This window comes from Macaca thibetana, chromosome 11 (assembly GCF_024542745.1).
Source record: "Macaca thibetana thibetana isolate TM-01 chromosome 11, ASM2454274v1, whole genome shotgun sequence".
Taxonomy (NCBI): domain Eukaryota; kingdom Metazoa; phylum Chordata; class Mammalia; order Primates; family Cercopithecidae; genus Macaca; species Macaca thibetana.
The window spans coordinates 99,900,564-99,918,144 of NC_065588.1; the positions used below are offsets into that span (position 1 = coordinate 99,900,564).

Genomic DNA, 17,581 nt, shown 5'->3' on the forward strand with positions numbered 1-17,581 from the left:
GCAATTCCCCCCAAAAATTAAAAATAGAATGACCATATGCTCCAGCAATTCCACTTCTGGGTATATACCCAAAAGAATCGAACGCAGGGACTCAAGCAGATATTTGAGCACTCGTATTCACAGCAGCATTATTCACAGTAGTCAAAAGATGAACACAACCCAATGGCCATTGCCAGATTAATGGATAATCAAAACGTGGTATATGTATACAATGGAAGAGCAATCAGCCTTAAAAAGGAAGAAAATGCTGACACATGCTGCAACATGGGTGAACCTTGAAGATGTGTTGCTAAGTGAAATAAGCCAGAGACAGAAGGACAAATACTATGTGCTTCCACTGCTCTGAGGTTCCTAGAGTAGTCAGATTCATAGAGACAGAAAGTAGAATAGTGGCTGCCAGGAGCTAGAGTGGGGAGAGGAATGAGGAGTTATTGTGTAACGGGTATGGACTTTCAGTTTGGGAAGATGAAAACAAGTTTGGAGAAGGATGGTGATGATGGTTGTACACAAATGTGAATATATTTAGCATACAAGTATACAAATGTGAAAATACTTAACTATACATTTTTAAATGGTTAAAATGATACATTTTTTCATACATATATTTACTTCAATTCTTAAGAAGAAAAAGCTGGTTTAAAAAGGGAATGTTTTGGCCCACGTGACTCTAAAGTCCACATATGGATCTGGCTGCAGGCACAACATGATTCGGGGCTCAGAAGGCAGCAAAAGGGTCTATTTCTTGGCTCAGCTTCTTCCCACGTTCCTGGGGTGAGGGATGACCTCCAGCCACTCCAACTTATACCATCGGAATACTTAGTTAAGCAGAATGGAGTACGTTTTCTGGTAACTTCCTCCAAAAACCCAGGATTCATTCTTTCATTGACTCAGATGGAGTGCATCCACACCCATCCTCATTTCCTACCACTCGCATCAGCCCTTGCGCCCAATTACAGAAATCTGGCCAGGGGAGGCCTGGGGTGGAAGATGCAGTGATAAGCACAGGCCAAGGCCCTGCACCCCACCCTGGGGTGGAGGAACCAGCCACATTTTATCATGTGGACTGGGAGAGGGGGAGTGATGGTGTCCTCAGAGCCAAATGGTGTGCAGTTTCCAGGAAGAGAGAGAACAGATGCTGGCCAGACAAAATAAAACAGATGTTCCCATATCTATTCATTTGCTCGTTCATCCAACACTTCTCAAGTGCTTACACCCACTCAGCTACTAAGCTCAGTAGTGAGGATAAGAGATTACCGTGGCCAGGGCCCTCAGCCAGACTTGAAGAAATGAGATCTTGTGCGAGGCGACAGACAAACCTATGTATAATGCCAGAGTGATAAATGTTGTAAAAGTCACATAGGGTAAGTCCCATGGTCCGGTTGTTCCACAGCATTTGAGGGCTGCTTTCCTATTTATCCTTCTGATTTCTCTGACAGCAGAACCTGCTCATGGGTCTGGAGAAAATTAGCTTAAAATGTGGCTGCAGGAGTCTTAACTGTGAAAAAGCTCACTGCAGTCTTATGTCTTGCCAAGCACTCAGTAAATGATTGCATTCATTTTTGACGCACTTGAGTTGGCAGATTGCACTTGAGAAAAGGGAACAAAATGCCTTGGTGTCTGTATTAGCTTTCTGGGGCTGCCATACAAAGTGCCACAAACTGGGTGGCATAGAACAACAAAAATGTGTTGTTTCACAGCTGTAGAGGCTGGAGGTCTGAAATCAAGGTGTCCTCAGGGTTGGTCCCATCTGACAGATGTGAAGGAGAAGCTGTTCCATTCCTCTCTCCTAATTTCAGGTGCTTTGCTGAAAATCCTTGGTGTTGCTTGGCTTGTGGACACATCACCCTGTTCTCTACCTTCGTGTTCAGATGCTGTTCTCCCTGTGTGTCTTTCTGTCTCCAAATTCCACCACCCCCAACTTTTATTTTATTTTATTTATTTATTTTGAGACAGAGTCTCGCTCTGTCACCCAGGCTGGGGTGCAGTGGTAGGATCTCGGCTCACTACAACCTCCACCTCCCGGGTTCAGCAATTCTCCTGCCTCAGCCTCCCAGGTAGCTGGGACTACAGGTGCGCATCGCCACGCCCAGCTGATTTTTGTATTTTTAGTAGAGACAGGGTTTCACCGCATTGGCCAGGGTGGTCTTGATATCTTCACCTCATGATCCACTCGCCTCAGCCTCCCAAAGCCCCCTTTTTTTTAGTATAAGGATACTGGTCTTACTGGATTCAGGGCCCACCCTACTCCATGGCACCCTACTCCAGTATGACCTCATCTTAACTAATTATATCACAACAACCCTATTTCCAAATAAGGTCATATTCTGAGGTACTGGAGGTCAGGACTTCAACAAATGAATCTGGGAATAAGAGGACACAGTTCAACCTATTATAATATCTGTCTCCTCTCTGCTCTGTCTTCCTTTCTGCAGACAAACTTGAAAAACATCCTGATGGGAAGATGGGAAAGGAGGGGGGTTCTCTTTGTGGTGTTCTATAAGAAACAGAATGGACCAAAAACCCAGGATTCGTTCTCTTTCATTGACTCAGATTGAGTGTGTCCACATCCATCCTCTTTCCTGACACTCCCATCAGCCCTTGTGCACAATTACAGAAATCAGGCTGGGGGAGGATCAGGACTTCTCTTATGTCAAGGATTGCCCTCAGCTGGGACTAGTTGGCTTGGAAACTCTTAGACTTTCCAGATAGGCACAAACCTTAATTACCAGGAATGCTGCTTTAAAAAGATAAACCGTGCTGGAGCCAAATGTTTCTAAATTGAACAAAGTGCCTTACAAGCTAGCAATGGCCTCATGTATGCATCTCCACCAAGTGGATACCCCATAGCTTGCTTGACCTTTCTCATTAGGTAGAAAGGCCATCCAACATGATGCTTTGTAGGGCCCAAGTTCTCTCTCAGACGATCTCCATAGGCCCCTCTGGAGAAAAGAATTCAGGAAGAGACTGGGCGCGGTGGCTCACGCCTGTAATCCCAGCACTTTGGGAGGCCGAGGCAGGCAGATCATGAGGTCAGGAATTTGAGACCAGCCTGACCAACATGGTGAAACCCTGTCTGTACTAAAAATACAAAACTTAGCCAGGCATGGTGGCGTACACCTGTAATCCCAGCTACTCAGGAGGCTGAGGCAGGAGAATCGTTTGAACCCAGGAGGCAGAGGTTACAGTGAGCCAAGATCATGCCACTACACTCCAGCCTGGGCAACAGTGGGATTCCATCTCAAAAATAAATAAATTCAGGAAGAGAGTACCAAGAAACTATCATATTGGAAAATGTAATGTAGAATATGGAGATTAGTAGCTCTAGAATTTGAAGTATATCAAGCAAAAGACATTAACGCTGTTCTCTGGGAGAGCCAAACAGCTTCAGTTTCCATAGGACGTTTCTCAGTGCTGTGTGAGGGCAACACATGGAAGGCACTTGCTTTCAATAATCCCCTTGAGGCCGGGCGCGGTGGCTCAGGCCTGTAATCCCAGCACTTTGGGAGGCCAAGGCAGGCGGATTACGAGGTCAGGAGATGGAGACCATCCTGGCTAACACGGTGAAACCCCGTCTCTACTAAAAATACAAAAAATCAGCCAGGCGAGGTGGCGGGCGCCTGTAGTCCCAGCTACTCCGGAGGCTGAGGCAGGAGAATGGTGTAAACCCGGGAGGCGGAGCTTGCAGTGAGCCCGGATGGCGCCACTGCACTCCAGCCTGGGCCACAGAGTGAGACTCTGTCTCAAATAATAATAATAATCCCCTTGACTCTGTTCTTAAAATTATAGAATGAGTGTGAGTGCAAGAAAGGATTTCGAGGAAATGGGATTGACTGTGAACCAGTAACTTCATGCTTGGAACAGACCAGGAAATGTCATCCGTTGGTGAGTTATTTAACCTTGGTTTTCCTTAAAAAAAAAAAAAAATGCTTGAGAAAGAAAGATTATTTCCTGTCGGGCCTAGTAATGAACAAAATCTCTTACCCCCAAAAGGGAATCTCTAAGCAGAATGTGAGTAGTTATTGCAACTTCTACTTCATTCCAAAGCTTGGAAGAACCAGCATATGACTTCCAGGTAAAATACAGAAGTTATGGTTAAATTTAAATTTGAAGTAAGTAACAAATAATCTTTAAACTCAAGTAAATCCCAAATATGGCATGGGATAAACTTATACTAAAATTATTCATTTTTCACCTAAAATTGAAATTTAACGAGTCATTCAGTATTTTTATTTGCTAAACCTGGCACCTCTAAACCAACAGTTTAAAGGATACTTTAAGAGGTAACCGGACTTCAATTTCGAATGTCACAACAGAGTTTTACTTAAGTTATCGGTGAAAATGCCCATTCAAGGGTACACAGTGCCTTGTTCTTCAACTTTGAAAGATCAGGCAAAGGTATTAGGGCTGGGGGTGGTTATGCTTTCAAAAGAACATCACTAAGCACCGAGCACAGGAACCAATGAAGTCTGATGCCTTAATCAGTGTTTGGAGTTCCAAGTAACAGAGTCCATGCAGAAAATAAATTTGTTGGGAGGACCCCCAGGGTAGCTCTGGGAATCCAGAGGCAGGAAGTATGGCTAGGCTTCCCAAGAGCCCAGAACCAGGACATATGAAGAGAGCAGGATCACCAGAATCTAAGCAGTTTCTTTCCCCGATCCTCTGAGACGATGTGGCCTCTCATTTGACTTCCCTCTGTGCATTTTCTTTCTCTCTGCCTCTCTCTTCCCGAACTTGTACTTCTGTGTACATCTTGAGGTAAATGGTGTCCCCACCATCAATGATGCCCTCTAATTTATCAACACCCCATGTCCCAATTCAAAATAATAGGGGAGGATCTAACTGGCCCAACTGGGCCCAGGTATCCACATATGAGTCAGTCAACTGTGGCCAAGAAGTGGGATTGTTATGAACGTAGCTGCCAGGGCCCACCCCTAGTATGTGTGCAGGGTAGGGCATGGGGGACTAGTTCTGCTGGAAGAAAAATAAGGAGGGAGATGCCCCCAAGGTGTCTGTTACCCAAGAATCTCATGAGCATTTTGCAAAGCTGAAGGAACTCTAACACTCCTGCTTGATTTAAAGCCCAACCAAGCCCTGACATTCCAGATGTGAGTAGCTATTGCAAGTTTCATTCCATTCCAAAACTTGGAAGAACCAATATAGGGTTGCCAGATAAAATGCAGGATACCCAGTTGACTGTGAATTTCAGATACACAAGTATGTGTTGAAAAATCTTACAGCACAAGTATGCACCAAATATTGCATGGGACAAACATATACTCAAACTTATCGTTTGTTTGAAACTCTCTTTTAACTGTGCATCCTGTATTTTTTTATTTGCTAAATCTGGCAGGGATGAGAATAAATAATTTTTTAATTGTAATTAATAGCTGCATCAAACATGCAGACAGGAGGCTTTCATTGCAACACTAAAGGGTCCATGGGTTACTTCTACCATCTTTCAGCCCCAAATTTGCAGTTCTGACCTTAGATGGAGCCTGTTGTCTCATAGATGTAACTCAGGTCTAACGTTTTTGTTGGGGTAACCATTTCTTTCATCTTGGTTTTCTCAGGCAAACTGTCAGTCTACTTCTTCTGGTGTCTGGAGCTGTGTTTGTCAAGAGGGCTATGAAGGAGATGGCTTTCTGTGCTATGGAAACGCAGCAGTGGTAAGTCATCTATGATGAACTCAATGATAAAGACAATCCTTAAACCTCGTAGCTAAGGTGTTTTTAAAGTGATCTATTGACATATCTTTTGCTGCAGGAGATTTTACATGAAGCAAGCTGTTTCTCGCAAATCACATATGTGCTCTCTGGGTCACATGTTTTCTACAGGCTGAAGGCAGCTGGCTTCTAATTAGCAGCTTCTGTGTAGCAAGCAGTCCTTATTTCTCTTTCTTGATACTCTGTTTCCATTGTCAGACTTCCCAAAGGAGCAACTAACTGGCCTCTGCTGTGTTCACTGGGCTCTCCTGTCTGGGCTAACCTTTGCTTACCCCTGCCGTGTGTGTGTGTGTGTGTGTACACGCTTCTGTATGTCAAGCATCTTGCTCAGTCCTTACCATGCAGCAGCACCTCATTTAAATCTCACAACAACCTTCTGCTACTATTATGCCCATTTTACAGGCAGGTAAACTGAGAGGCTTAGCAAAACTTGCCCAACACCCTTCAGCTCCAGAGTGAGGAATCCAGGTGATAGCTCTGATAGCTGTCAAGTGCAGAGCACGAATTTTAACCACCAGTGTAGAACATTCTATCTGTACAGCATGAGCCACACTAAATCAGCATTGCTCCTACATTTTTCTGTTTTGACCATGAACTTTTTTTTAATTTGTTGAGGTAAAATATACGTATATAATTTACTATCTTTACCATTTTTATGTATATAGTTCAGCAGTAGTAAATACATTCATATTCTTTATTTTCCTTTCATCCCCTCCTTCCCCCTTCCCTTCCTGGTTTCTGGTAGCCACCAATCCACTCTCTGTCTTCATGAGAGCCAAGCTTTTAGCTCTTGCATATGAGTGAGAACTTGTGATATTTGTCCCTCTATAACCATAAACTCTTGAGAGATGATCTTTGTCTTGTTTCCTATATCAATCCCATTGCTTATAAATGTTTGTCAAAATGAGAAATAAAGTCAATTAACAAGTTTCCTCATCACTTACTTTTTATGCAACTCCCTGCAGTTGAGTTCCTGCCCCTCCTCTCTGCCGAAATCACAAGCCTAACAATTCCCAGGACCCGCAGCCTGCACTAAGAGTCTCACCCTAAGAACCTTGCCCTTGGGAGGCCCTTGCCACCCTTCCCCTCTCACTGTTGACTGTGCCTTCTACTCACCGAGTCAGGTCAAGGAGCTGTCTCCTGATACCCAGACCATGGCACGTTAAATCACAACATTTTCTCTGCACTGGCCACAGACTCTGTTTCCTAAAACTCTAAAATCCTGCTTTCACGATGTCCCTCTCCTCCCACAAAAAGCACAATTAAGTCTGCAGCTTGGCTCTCCAGGCGTCTCCACACAGACTTCACTCTTGCTTTTGGTTTCTTTTCTTGAGACAAGATCTCACTGTGTTGCCCAGGCTGGAGTACAGTGGCTTGATCATGGTTCACTGCAGCCTTGACCTCCCCAGGTTCAGGTGATCCTCCTGTCTCAGCCTCCCAAGTAGCTGGGACTACAAGAATGCGTCACCACATTCAGCTCATTTTTGTATTTTTTATAGAGACAGGGTCTCGCCATGTGATTCACATACCTCGGTCTCTGAAAGTGCTGGAATGAGAGGCCTGAGCCACCATGCCCAGCCCACTTGTTTTTCTTCTAAACAGCTTTCCCCTCCAGTTTAGTCGCCGCCTCCCCAGCTCCAGGCCTGCCACGTTTCTCTCCTCCCCAACTCTGGCCTTCCCACCAGCAGATCAGGTGCACCTCAGCCCTCCTCTCCCTTAAAATGTCCCCTCTAAGGGATTACTCAGGCATCTCTGCTCTTGTGTTTATTCACTTTCTTACTTTTTAACATGTGCTTATTAACTTAATAACCTCAACCACTAGATGGAATTGAGTCAGCACTGAGACTTACTGTCTTCATGTAAATTTGCATAGGAACATGATATTGACATTTTGTGGTGTTTAATAGTTTAAAAAATATTTTCACATAAATTAATGCACTTAATTTTCACAATTCCTGGAAGAAGACTTCATCATATTCGTTTTCAGATAAAGCACTTGAGTTCTCAAAGGTTAAGTGACTTGCCCAAGATCACACAGCCAGTAAATGGCAGATCCAAGAAGTAAACCCAGTCTTTTTTAATAACTCTGTGTTTACAGACATTTTTTTAAAAAAACTCTAACACCTTCAAATGTCACTGCTCTGCCAGCAATGTTGGCTATCTTTTCAAGGCTGAACTTTCCCCAAACAACTCTAAGTTGTAGAGGAGCAGGGCCATCTTTTCCCTTCAATATCTTACATCCCCTTTCATATCTTATGGCCTCCCTTCACCCTACCCCAGTTCCAATTGCAGTGGCTCTATATATAGAGAGAGCCATATGGTTAAATTAAAGATAATAGGGGCTAAAACTTACTGAAATTACTGCATGCCAGGCTCTAATCACTTTAAAAACAACTCCTATTTCTCATATCAAACTGTGAGTTGGAGCTTTTATTATTCCCATTTTACAGATGAGAAAATTGAGGTCCTTTAGGTAACTGGCTAAGGAGCTAGGAAATGGCAGAACCAACGTGAAAACCCACATGGTTTGCTTCCATTGTTCTGAGCCACTACTCAGCAATGGCTCTGAAACAAATAGCTCTAGGGGCTATTTGCTGAGCTCTGTGACCTCCTCTTAGGGTCTACGTAGCCGTGTTCTTACAGCCTAAATTCTGATTTCGAAGAAGCTTGAGTTGTTGCCTCATTCAAAGTTCTTGGAATTACTTCTATAGAGAATAATCAAGCCACCTTGGTGTGAAAGAAATGTGTGACTCTGTCAACATGGAAATGCAGCTAGCTGGAGCACCCATTCATGTCAGCATCAGGGAGGCAGGCCAGGAAAACAAGCCCAGCCCCAGGAAGCCTGAGCACAGGTGACCCAGAAATACACTGTGATTGCACTTCTCATTGTTCTTTCTCTGTTCTCTCCCATCTCTCCCTCCCTCGCTTGCACGATATGAATAAGGAATTGTCGTTTCTCTCCGAAGCAGCTATATTTAACCAGTGGATAAATGTGAGTACATTTATTGGGACTTAGGATTGGGAATGTATATATTTTAGAAACTTGGAATGCATACAATAGAAAACCGAAAATGCAGCTGGTCAGGAGGGTAGGCGATTGTGTTGAGCAGTGTTTCTCAACCCTGGCTGCACTATGGAACCACATGGAACACATTTTTTAAAAATATTCTTGCATAGGTCCCACCCCTGAAGACTCTGATGTGATTGATCAGAGGTTTGCTCTGAGCATCAGTGTGGCGGGGGCAGAAGGGGGCTTCATTCATCACAGGGATCTTTTTTGTAAGTTAACATGATTCATCATTGTACTTCACCAAGTTAGATTTGGGATTTATAGCTGCAATCTGACATAATTCACATGTGCTTAACTCTCAGCTCAAAATGCCAAGAAAAGCTTTTCCCTTACCCCTGAGAAGTACAATAATAAAGAATCCAATCCCCACGCTACGCCATTGTCTCAATCTCTGTCCTCTTTGGCTGAATGGACCAGGGTGGCCAGCCCAGCCAGCCATTGCAACAAATGGTTTATCACCTTCAAATAGACACATGTCAAATGGTCCATGTCTGGTCAGCACCCAGTCCAGAACAGCTTCCTGTTGCTTCCGTATGGCACCTCTCTGAACCCCGCCCCCATCTCAGCATAGGTAAGAGAAGAGACCGAGCGTGCTCTCTTGGGCATGCTGACTTTCACATAGACTCGTCATTCCTGGTCTTACCTCAAAGCATGAGCTGGCCCAGTAGTGTGCTGGACCCTGTTCACACTAGCTCACAAGAACTGATTGTGCACATTCTTCCTAACGCCGCTTTTTGTGCAGTTATTTTGGTATCTTGAAATCAGTCCTGGTGTGGGAGTATTTACACCATAGAAATCAGTAAATACTACAAGCCAGGTCTTTTTTTTTTTCCTCTCTTTTTTTCCTAGAGATCCAGTTGTTAAACATGCCACTGCTTCTACCAAAAACTGACTCTCTAGGCAAGAATGAAATTTATGTAAGGTTTCATTTCAGCCCTCTAGTTTCTCCCATGCTGAAACCGTTCCTGCAATCTCCCCACCATCCTTACTCCAAAGCGTCCAAGAATGCTCAAGGTGGCTGGGCACAGTGGCTCACGCCTGTAATCCCAGCACTTTGGGAGGCCGAGGCGGGTGGATCAGCTGAGGTTAGGAGTTTGAGACCAGCTTGGCCAACATCGTAAAACCCCGTCTCTACTAAAAGTATAAAAATTAGCCAGGCATGGTGGCATGTGCCTGTAATTTCAGGTACTCAGGAGGCAGAGATAGGAGAATTGCTTGAACCTGGAAGGTGGAGGTTGCAGTGAGCCAAGATCATGCCACTGCACTACAGCCTGGCAGACAGAGACTCCATCTCCAAAAAAAAAAAAAAAAAAAAAAAAAAAATGCTCGAGGTTCTCTGCATGCACACATATACACACATACTCACAAGAACCTAGCAAGGCTTTTTCTTGGCTCTTCATTTAGACTAAAGAGTAAAAGACTTACAATGACTGAAAGTGTGACCTGATTGGGCAGATTTGCTTTGATAAGAACTCATACATTGAATTAAAAAAAATGAGTCTCACAAGGGAAAATGAGACATCAGCCAGTGGGTGGGGTGGATTTGGGAAACGAGACCCTAGGACCCTTCCAGTCTCTTATGGGAAATTGTCATCTCTTCCAAGCAATTCAGTCAGCCCTGTTTGTCCCCTAACATAAGCAGGTCACTTTATTTTCCTTCTGTGGTTCAGAATGCTTCTCTACAACTCACGCTGTCAGCCACCTCAAACCTCACTGTCCTCGTGCCTTCCCAACAAGCTACTAAGGACATGGACCAGGATGAGAAAAGCTTCTGGTTGTCACAGAGCAATATTCCAGCCCTAATAAAGTAGGTGTTACTTATTTTATTTTACACTGTATCTGAATGGCATTTGTGTAAACATGTCTTTGAAGTTCAATGTAGGCAAACCACATGGTCCTTCAAATTCGTGGAGCTGAACATGTTCTAGGATTCCCCTTTCCTCCCACCCCAGGATAGTAATAGTCAACAATTGCTGACAGCCAACTCTGCCAAGCACTGTTCTACTGCTTTACATATAACCCAGTTAATTCTCTCAACAACCCTATGATAGATATTGTAATGATTGCCACTTTACAGATGTGGAAACCAAGGCACAGCGTGTTTAAGTAACCAACTCAAGCCAAGGCTGATAACTGCAGGGGGAACTTGAATTTGGACTATGGCAATCTGACTCCAGAGCCTATTAACTACTCAATGATACAGCCCCATGCATTTATATTGAATTATAGCCTTTGTGGACTGTTGTTTCAGATACCATATACTACTAGGCACATACAGAGTGGCAGATCTGCAGACCCTGTCTTCTTCTGACATGTTGGCAACATCTTTGCAGGGCAACTTCCTTCACTTGGCAAAGGTGGATGGGGTAAGAGCTCTGGAATTTGTCTGTTTACTTGAAACATAACAACTTTGTTTATATTGTACTTTTTAAATTTTCATGGTATGGGAACTTCCAAACATGCACAAAACTACAGAGAACAGAATCCCTCGTGTGGGCATCACCCAGCTGCAATAATTATCATCATATATCAATACACACACACGTTACCCTATAGCAGTGATCCTCTAAAATGTGGCCTTCTGCCCACTGATTGGCCACAAGTCTCACAACAGACCACAGACTGACCCAGAAAGGGTAAAGGATGTGCAATTCCACAATTTTTCTTTTGACGTATAGTTGATTAGGACCTGGTTATTAGCAATTGACTCTATATAGAGAAATGAAAGTGAATCTTTATAGAGTTGAATCTGTATATACTCAATCTTCATAGAATTGAATCTTTATTAGAAAAATGAAATTTTATATTAAGTTAGAGTCAGTCCATCAACAACTATTGATTACCTACTACTATGTACCAGGCACAGATCTAGGTGCTGGAGATAGGGCAGTGCCCAAGGAAGAGCCCAGCCCCAGAGAAGTGTATCATGTGGCACTTTCTACAGTATGTCAGAGACTCAGATTCAGAATTCTGTGAGGGAGTCTGGCCGCCCTGCTGCACAGGCGGTGTTTCAGAGCTCTTTCTGTAAATTGCACAAGATGAGAATGAAGATTCCACTGCAAAGTGAGAACTGCTACATCCATGAACCATGGGCCACAGTCAAAGATGTTTGAGAATTATCGCCCTAAAACATTTCTACCCTCCCACTCATCAGTGTGAGCACTGTGAAAAAGATCTATGCCTAGTAATACCTACATATATGTGGCTCATCAGATATTTTCTTTTAGAAAGCAGAAAACAGTGGTCTGTGGCTTTTTAATATGTTGTAATTCTGGTGACATTGAAGTTATTTTCCATCAGGTTTTTAATTAAAATTGTATATATTTGAAGTGTACGATATGATGTTTTGATATACAAATGCATTGTAAGGTGATTCCTACAGTCATGCTAATTTATTGGTGTTTTAAATCATTGATTCTCTTAGCAAGCATTAATTAATACCCATCTGGGCAGGCATATCCCAGGCCCTCCAGATTCAGAGGTAAATCAATCAAGGCCCCTGACCTAGAGGGGCTAACCATTAAAGACACATTTGTAATGAGTAAATTCCTATGTCCTACATAAATATCTCCTGTCAGGAGGGTTTTCTTCAGGTCCTCTGCAGATGTGACTTGGGAGTTGCTCAGGGTGAGACAAGACCAGGATTCCCAGCAGGGATTTCAACCGAGGAGAAGAGGGGAGGAAACCAGAAAGAGTAGAGCCCAGTTGGTGTTGATTGGTGGCTGGCTGGATTGGTGGGTGGGTTGTGTTTTACTTTGCCCCATTCCTTATGCAATTCATAGTCTTCAAAAGTAGTTGGATTCTGATCAGGAAAGTCAATTACTATCTGTATTAGTTTTGCCAACTCTACCATAACAAAGTAGCACAGACTGGGAGGCTTAAACAACTCACATTTATTTTCTCACAGTTCTGGAGGCCAGAAGTCCAAGATCCAGGATTGGTTCCTTCTAAGGCTGTGAGGGAAGGGGCTGTCTTTGGCCTCTCTTCTTGGGTTGTAGATGGCATCTTCATGTTCACATCTCTGTCTCTGAGTGTAGCTGTCTCTGTACAAATTCCTGCTGCTTGTGAGCACACCAGTCAGATTGAATTAGGGTCCACCCTAAGGACCTCACTTTAACTTGATCATCTCTGTGAAGACCCTGTCTGTAAATAAGGTCACCATCTGAGGTACTAGGGGTTAGGACTTCAGCATACAGATTGTGGGGGCAGGGAGGACACAGCTCAACCCACAACTCTGTGTCTAGGGTCAAACCACTGGGTAACTTTAATGAGCCTCAGACGGCACTTTTGTAAATGAAGTAGCATAGAGTAGAATAGACTAGATGATCAGAGTACCTCCCACATAGGAGAAAGTACTCTCTCTCTCTCTCTCAGAAAGAGACCTATGGGACAACGAGTTAAAGGTATTTCTTACTGTGGGTCATGGCCTGAAAGTATGAAGGTCACTGCTGCTCAAAAAGCAGCAACCCCAGAGATCATCTCAACCCCAGGGTGTGCTCTATAAAGACTCACCTTCCCACTGTGGTTTGCATTTACAGAATATCACAATTGAGGGGGCCTCCATTGTCGATGGGGACAATGCAGCCACAAACGGAGTGATCCACATCATCAACAAGGTACAAGATGCCATTCTCCTGTGCATGCAGCATCTCTTTTCGCTTGGCTATTTATCTTCCTATACAGCAATTTTTTTTTTTTTTTTTTTTTTTAGAAAATAGAAAAATCCTTAGCCTTATATGAAAGTAACTGGTACTATGCCTCATAACTGTTATTTTAAAACCATTTAGAGACTCTATTGATTCAATGAGACTCAGTTTCCATTTACCCAACCTGTATTCTGCAACGGGCCCTTTATCAAGTGTGGTCACACATATTATCTTTCTTGTTTATGGAAACATCTCAAAAGACACTTGAGGCCAGGTGCTGTGGCTCATGCCTATAATCCTAGCATGTTGGGAGACTGAGATAGGAGGATTGCTTGAGCCCAGGAGTTCAAGACCAGTCTGGGCAACAAAATGAGATCCTCTCTCTACCATTAAAAGAAAAAAAAAAGGGGGCGTGCACCTGTGTGGTCCCAGCTACTAGGGAGGCTGAGGTGGGAGGATCACTTGAGCCCAGGAGGTCAAGACTGCAATGAGCTGTGTTCAAGCCACTGCACTCCAGCCTGGGCAACAGAGTGAGACTCTTTCTCAAAAAAAAAGGCACTTGAGCTTAAGCCCCCTGGCACCGTGAAGTCTGTGCAACCAGATGGGACGTAACCAAGAGCTGGAGGAGAGGCATGTGATTACGTATCACTTTTCCACTCTCCTATTTGTATTATTGCATCCTAAAAAGATGAGGTAGGGAAGGCCCTAGGGAAAAAATGGAAAAGAATATAAAAAGCATGGTGACATTTTTATTTTCTTCTACCCAGTTAAACAAAGGTATGACATAGGAAGAAAAGAATATTGATAAATGGGGTTGTAAGCTACCCTGCAACTTTCAGTTACCATATTAGGATCTTCATTTAAAATGAAAGTTGCAAGTTGGAATTTAGGATACATTGGGAATTTTTGTAAGGTGGAAGATCAGAAAAAAAAAAAATTGTGTTTTAATTAAAATTTTTGTCGGCCGGGCACGGTGGCTCACGCCTGTAATCCCAGCACTTTGAGAGGCCAAGGCGGGCAGATCACGAGGTCAAGAGATTGAGACCATCCTGGCCAACATGGTGAAGCCCCATCTCTACTTAAAAAAAAAAAAAAAAAAAAAAAGTACAAGATGGCTGTTAATTGATTCAGTTATCTGCGTAGCCTCTGAGCTACAGGCGCTCCCTAAGGATCTCCTTCTCTGTCAGTTGGCATCGAGGGCATCTTTGTCAGGGCCACCATTGTGCCCTGCATAAAGGTGCCTGGCCAGAGTGGAGGGTATAGCTAAATCCCAGCCCATTTCACTCCCCATGCTGTGCACCCCTGTTTGGGGTTGCAAACTCCTAGGGAAAGGAGTATCTTTCTTGATTTTCAGTGGCCCTCATCATTGCCTGTTGTTATGTGACGTAGACATAGAACCATCAAGTTCTATCAGGCCTTCTCCTCATAGCTCTTGAATCTGCCAAATCCCATCTAATCACCTTAAGCCCCTCCTCCCCCTTCAGCTCCAACAACACAGAAATGTATCTGTCTTCCTCCAACACAGGGGTTGGTACAATGTTTCTGGAAAAAGCCAGATAGCAATTATTAGGCTTTGCAGGTCACATGGTCCCTGTCATAGCTGTTCAGCTCTGCCGTGGTAGTGCAAAGACAGACTTAGACAATATGTAAACAAATTTGCATAGTCGTATTCCAATTAAATTTTATTTTTAAATACAAGCGGCAGGCTGGATTGGACTTTCTACTGTAATATGCTGTGAGCTCATTTAGGGCAGAATCCAGGCGTCAGTCACACTTATGTACCCACTGCCTGGCCTGTAGTAGGCAAGCAAATGTTGGAAAAAGACTGATTAGAGTAGAACAACATTCCAGTGTTGAATTCTTCAATCTGACAAAGTTCTAGGTAGAATGCAAAGGTGAAAACAATGATCATGGCCAGAAGGTTAATTATGCAGAGCTTGCAAACTCAAATGCCCGGATAGATCAGATGGATAACAAAATGAGTAAGGGGAATGTCCCAAGTAGAAGACATTAGGGAGTGGTGGAGCCTATAATGAAAGTGGCTGCTGCTACTCTCTGCAGCTGTGTGTCTGCAGAAATGCAGACTGATTTTTTTTTTTTTTTTAAAGTCAGCAATCTAAATTTGTATGTAAAAATGCCCTATTATTACACAGCACAAGCCAAACAAAACATTTTTACAAGCCAGATTCAGGCTACTGGGTTGCAGTAGATTTGAGAACTTCAGGGAGAATAAATGAAGAACCTAAAGAATAAACACAAGAGTAACAACCAAAGAAGAATGGATTAGATATTAGCTGCAACTTGCTGCACTTCAGTTCAATTTGGTCTCAGATCTTCTCTGACAAGGTAGATTAATGCAAGCTGGAATTAATTGCTTAGGAGAAGCTGAAAGTCTTTTGTGCAAGATGAACTTTTCTCTAATCAAGGAGGTTTAAGGGTAAGGCATAAAATTGAATGAATAACATCTCCAGCTCTCCTCCAGCCTTGTCATGCTGTATCCTGGAATATTTTTATTCTGTGGGTAATCTTCAAAAGGTTGTCAATGTCAATCCATTTAACTGCCTAAAGAGGTTAATGGCATTAGCCTCTCATATGTATCAAAAAGCAGTAGGTCCACCAACACATGCTGACAGGATTCTGGGGTTTCTTTTTTCAGGTGCTGGTCCCACAAAGACGTCTAACTGGCTCCTTACCAAACCTGCTCATGCGGCTGGAACAGATGCCTGACTATTCCATCTTCCGGGGCTACATCATTGCAAGTACCACATTCTCTGCCTGACTGCCATGCTTAGGTTACCCAAGAACAGGAATCCCTTACGCGCTCTTGTCTCTTTCCATCGCAGCAATATAATCTGGCGAATGCAATTGAGGCTGCCGATGCCTACACAGTGTTTGCTCCGAACAACGATGCCATCGCGAATTACATCAGGGAGAAGAAAGTCCCGTCTCTAGTAGGTGTCAAGAACTATAACTAGGAAAATTATTTTGTGAAAATTCAAACACTCAATGTTTGCAATTCATTAGTTGTGTGCCATTTCACTCCTTCATCCTTGTCCATAGCCATATACTTGATGTAGACTGATGCAGAGACTGTCTCATACACAAACATCCCCCAGGTCAGAGCTGCTGGATGCTACACTCATGCCCCTGGAATTGCACACTTGAGCCTGTATACACAAGGATGCAGATGTGGTGCATTGAGGGTGTGGTGTTGCCGTGTGTATGTAAATACGAACAAAGGCCGCCCAAGCCCACAGGTGCTTGGCCTATTTAGGAACTATCTATAGAATCGTCACTCTGGTTCTAGCCCGAGTGATAAAAGCACATGGAGAAACCACATGGTTTATCCAGAGCAGTAGTGGGAGACAAGACTGGGCTGAGGGGCGGCTTCTCAGGGCTTTCAGTACCACCCCCATCTTATTAACATCATCAGCCCCTAAATATAAACATGGAAGTGAAAACTGTGTGCTTGCTATGCAAATCCAGCTTCAAACATGTCCTCTCATGTGTGGTGGGGGTGGAGTGGCCCTGGGCCCTTCCTGTATAAAAATTCTGGAGTCACTACTGAATATCAGATAAATTATTATCAGCTTATGGAAGTCTTAAATACCTAGAGAGGTCATTTGGACTTAGTCCTGTAAGAAACAGGATCCACACAAGAGTTTTAAGTCAGATCGTGGCATGATTGAAGCTTTTGAATTAATTCACAAAATCCTTTGACAAACTTTGACTGTTTACCCCTAGATGTTAGGAATCAGGGAAGATAGAGAAGGGGAGGAGAGGAGGAAGAAAGAGATAATCCACCCTTCTAGGTCCCTGCTGCTGCTGTTTTAGCCACTGGGACCAGGGAAGGGCCAGGGATGGGGGAGGAGAGGGTGATCATGAGGATTCTTTCAGCTTCTTGGGACACCTGCATGCTTGTACCTGTGAGCTCAAGTGCGTAATTCCAGGGGTATACGTGAAACACACAGCAGCTCTGCTACGGGGGAGGATTGTATATGGGAGAGTCTCTGCATGAGGCTGTATTAAGTATGTGGATATGGATGAGAAGGTTTTGATGGAAAAGTGAAATGACACATGATTGATGGACTGAAAACAGTGTTTGAATTTTCAGAAAACAGGGATTTTTTCTTATTTAATAA

General features: G+C 43.5%; 1 protein-coding gene across 3 annotated transcripts in view; it reads left to right on the forward strand.

Annotated features, from left to right (window-relative positions):
* STAB2 (stabilin 2) overlaps positions 1–17,581 on the forward strand; it is a 168,386-nt gene that overhangs the window by 82,706 nt on the left and 68,099 nt on the right. For all 3 annotated transcript variants that reach the window (XR_007717704.1, XM_050748449.1, XM_050748450.1), the window contains exons 26-33: positions 3,787–3,882; positions 5,571–5,666; positions 8,668–8,715; positions 10,464–10,600; positions 11,045–11,159; positions 13,332–13,409; positions 16,096–16,194; positions 16,283–16,390. Coding sequence is in view for 2 of the 3 variants with exons in the window: in XM_050748449.1 (XP_050604406.1) it covers positions 3,787–3,882; positions 5,571–5,666; positions 8,668–8,715; positions 10,464–10,600; positions 11,045–11,159; positions 13,332–13,409; positions 16,096–16,194; positions 16,283–16,390 (777 nt within the window). In the remaining variant the exon portion in view is untranslated. The remainder of the gene's footprint in view (positions 1–3,786; positions 3,883–5,570; positions 5,667–8,667; positions 8,716–10,463; positions 10,601–11,044; positions 11,160–13,331; positions 13,410–16,095; positions 16,195–16,282; positions 16,391–17,581) is intronic.